The 1,505-nt window shown below is 38.7% G+C and overlaps 1 protein-coding gene across 1 annotated transcript in view; it reads left to right on the top strand.

Moving 5' to 3' along the window:
- Positions 1 to 501: 501 nt before the first annotated feature.
- The window catches only part of TNIK (TRAF2 and NCK interacting kinase), a 949,249-nt gene continuing 948,245 nt past the window's right edge, over positions 502 to 1,505 (top strand). The window contains 1 exon segment of the mRNA XM_053710136.1: positions 502 to 743. Coding sequence (XP_053566111.1) covers positions 687 to 743 — 57 coding nt within the window. The 5' untranslated portion in view covers positions 502 to 686.

Genomic DNA, 1,505 nt, shown 5'->3' with positions numbered 1-1,505 from the left:
ACTGCACTATAAAGGTTGCCAGGTGTCCAGTACTGTCCATTGAAATAATTTTAAATAAACTGGACTGGATCAGGTCTGAGTTATGATTTGGGCATATAACTGGCAGAGCCTTCAGAATCAAGGGTCTAATCTGAGATGAGATATGATACAGACAGGGACTAAAGGCAAAGAGGTCTGATTTGTCTTTTCAGCCCACCTAACACTCTTCCCAAACCACCTTCTAGTCGTCCAATACTTTTGTGAAGATCAGCTGGCAATCCTTGCAGCAGAAGTTTCTGAGTCAGCACCTAAACACCTCAGTGATATAGTTTGAACCTACAAAACAACATAGTTATTATCTTTAGCTGGGTTTATAATCTAAACACATTGCCCAGATATTACATTTACTTGACAATGTATTAGTCCACCTTAAGTGAACAAAGAGGAGAGCAAGCTTGAGTGTAATAGGGGCGGGACTGTAGCTGAACGCTGGTTCAGTAGAGAGCGAGGGATACAGAATCTGCTGGGGAAACAACATTTTACACTGGTGCCTAAGCATGTCCTACTTAAATCCACCCCCACGTCCTAGCTGATAGACCCGCACTGCAAATCTCACACCTTCCCGGCTCGGGTAGCATTGCGCAAGCTGGAGTAAAAAGCAAAGTAGGAAAAAGGGACAATCTCAATTTCAGCACAGAGAAGTAAATATGGCGAGCGATTCTCCGGCTCGCAGCCTGGATGAGATAGATCTTTCGGCTCTAAGGGTAAGGGAAAGCTAACCTGCTTTATCTAGGGGAGGCTGCAGGAGGAGCAGGTTGATGGAGGGTCTTATCATTCAAACCTAATGAATGCATAGATCTCGGCTGAAAGCAAAGTGTGTTTATATATAGATTATGTCTACAATTTATCTTTTTATATAAGACTTGCGCTTTTACATCATAATGAAACTAGATGTTTGAAATGTGTGATGTGAGATATCTATCTATCTATATATATATATATATATATATATATATATATATATATATATATATATATATCTCCTGAGTAATGGTTGCTGCATCTTTGAGATATATATATATATATATATATATATATATATATATATATATATAATGGGTAAATATATGCTGAAACCCTGAGTAAATAGAAAGCCAGTACAGACGATTCAACTACACATTTTGTTTACTGCTGTGAAAAATCATTTACTGATGAGGAGTCTGCATGAATGGTGACTAAATGTTGCTTAAATGCTTTCCTGCCACTGCCCTTCCTTTATTTCTGTGCCTCTAGGTGAGGCATGCACGCTATCTGTGCTTGTAGAGTCTCAGTCTAGGTATGTCAGGATTTCAAACCATTCAGCTTTCCTTTGTGTATCAGCGTTCCACCTGAATTTGTGGATTTGAACCTCTAAATCTTCAACTGTTCTTTCTACATTACCAAAAATCATGGTCAGACTGATTAAACAAAAATAATGGTATTCTGTAGGGTGGAAGCCTGGGTTTTGTCTTTATCTGTTCTGCAAA

This window comes from Bombina bombina, chromosome 4, assembly GCF_027579735.1.
Source record: "Bombina bombina isolate aBomBom1 chromosome 4, aBomBom1.pri, whole genome shotgun sequence".
Lineage (NCBI taxonomy): Eukaryota > Metazoa > Chordata > Amphibia > Anura > Bombinatoridae > Bombina > Bombina bombina.
Note: the sequence above shows the minus strand (reverse complement) of the source record. Positions and strands in the feature narration are given on the sequence as shown.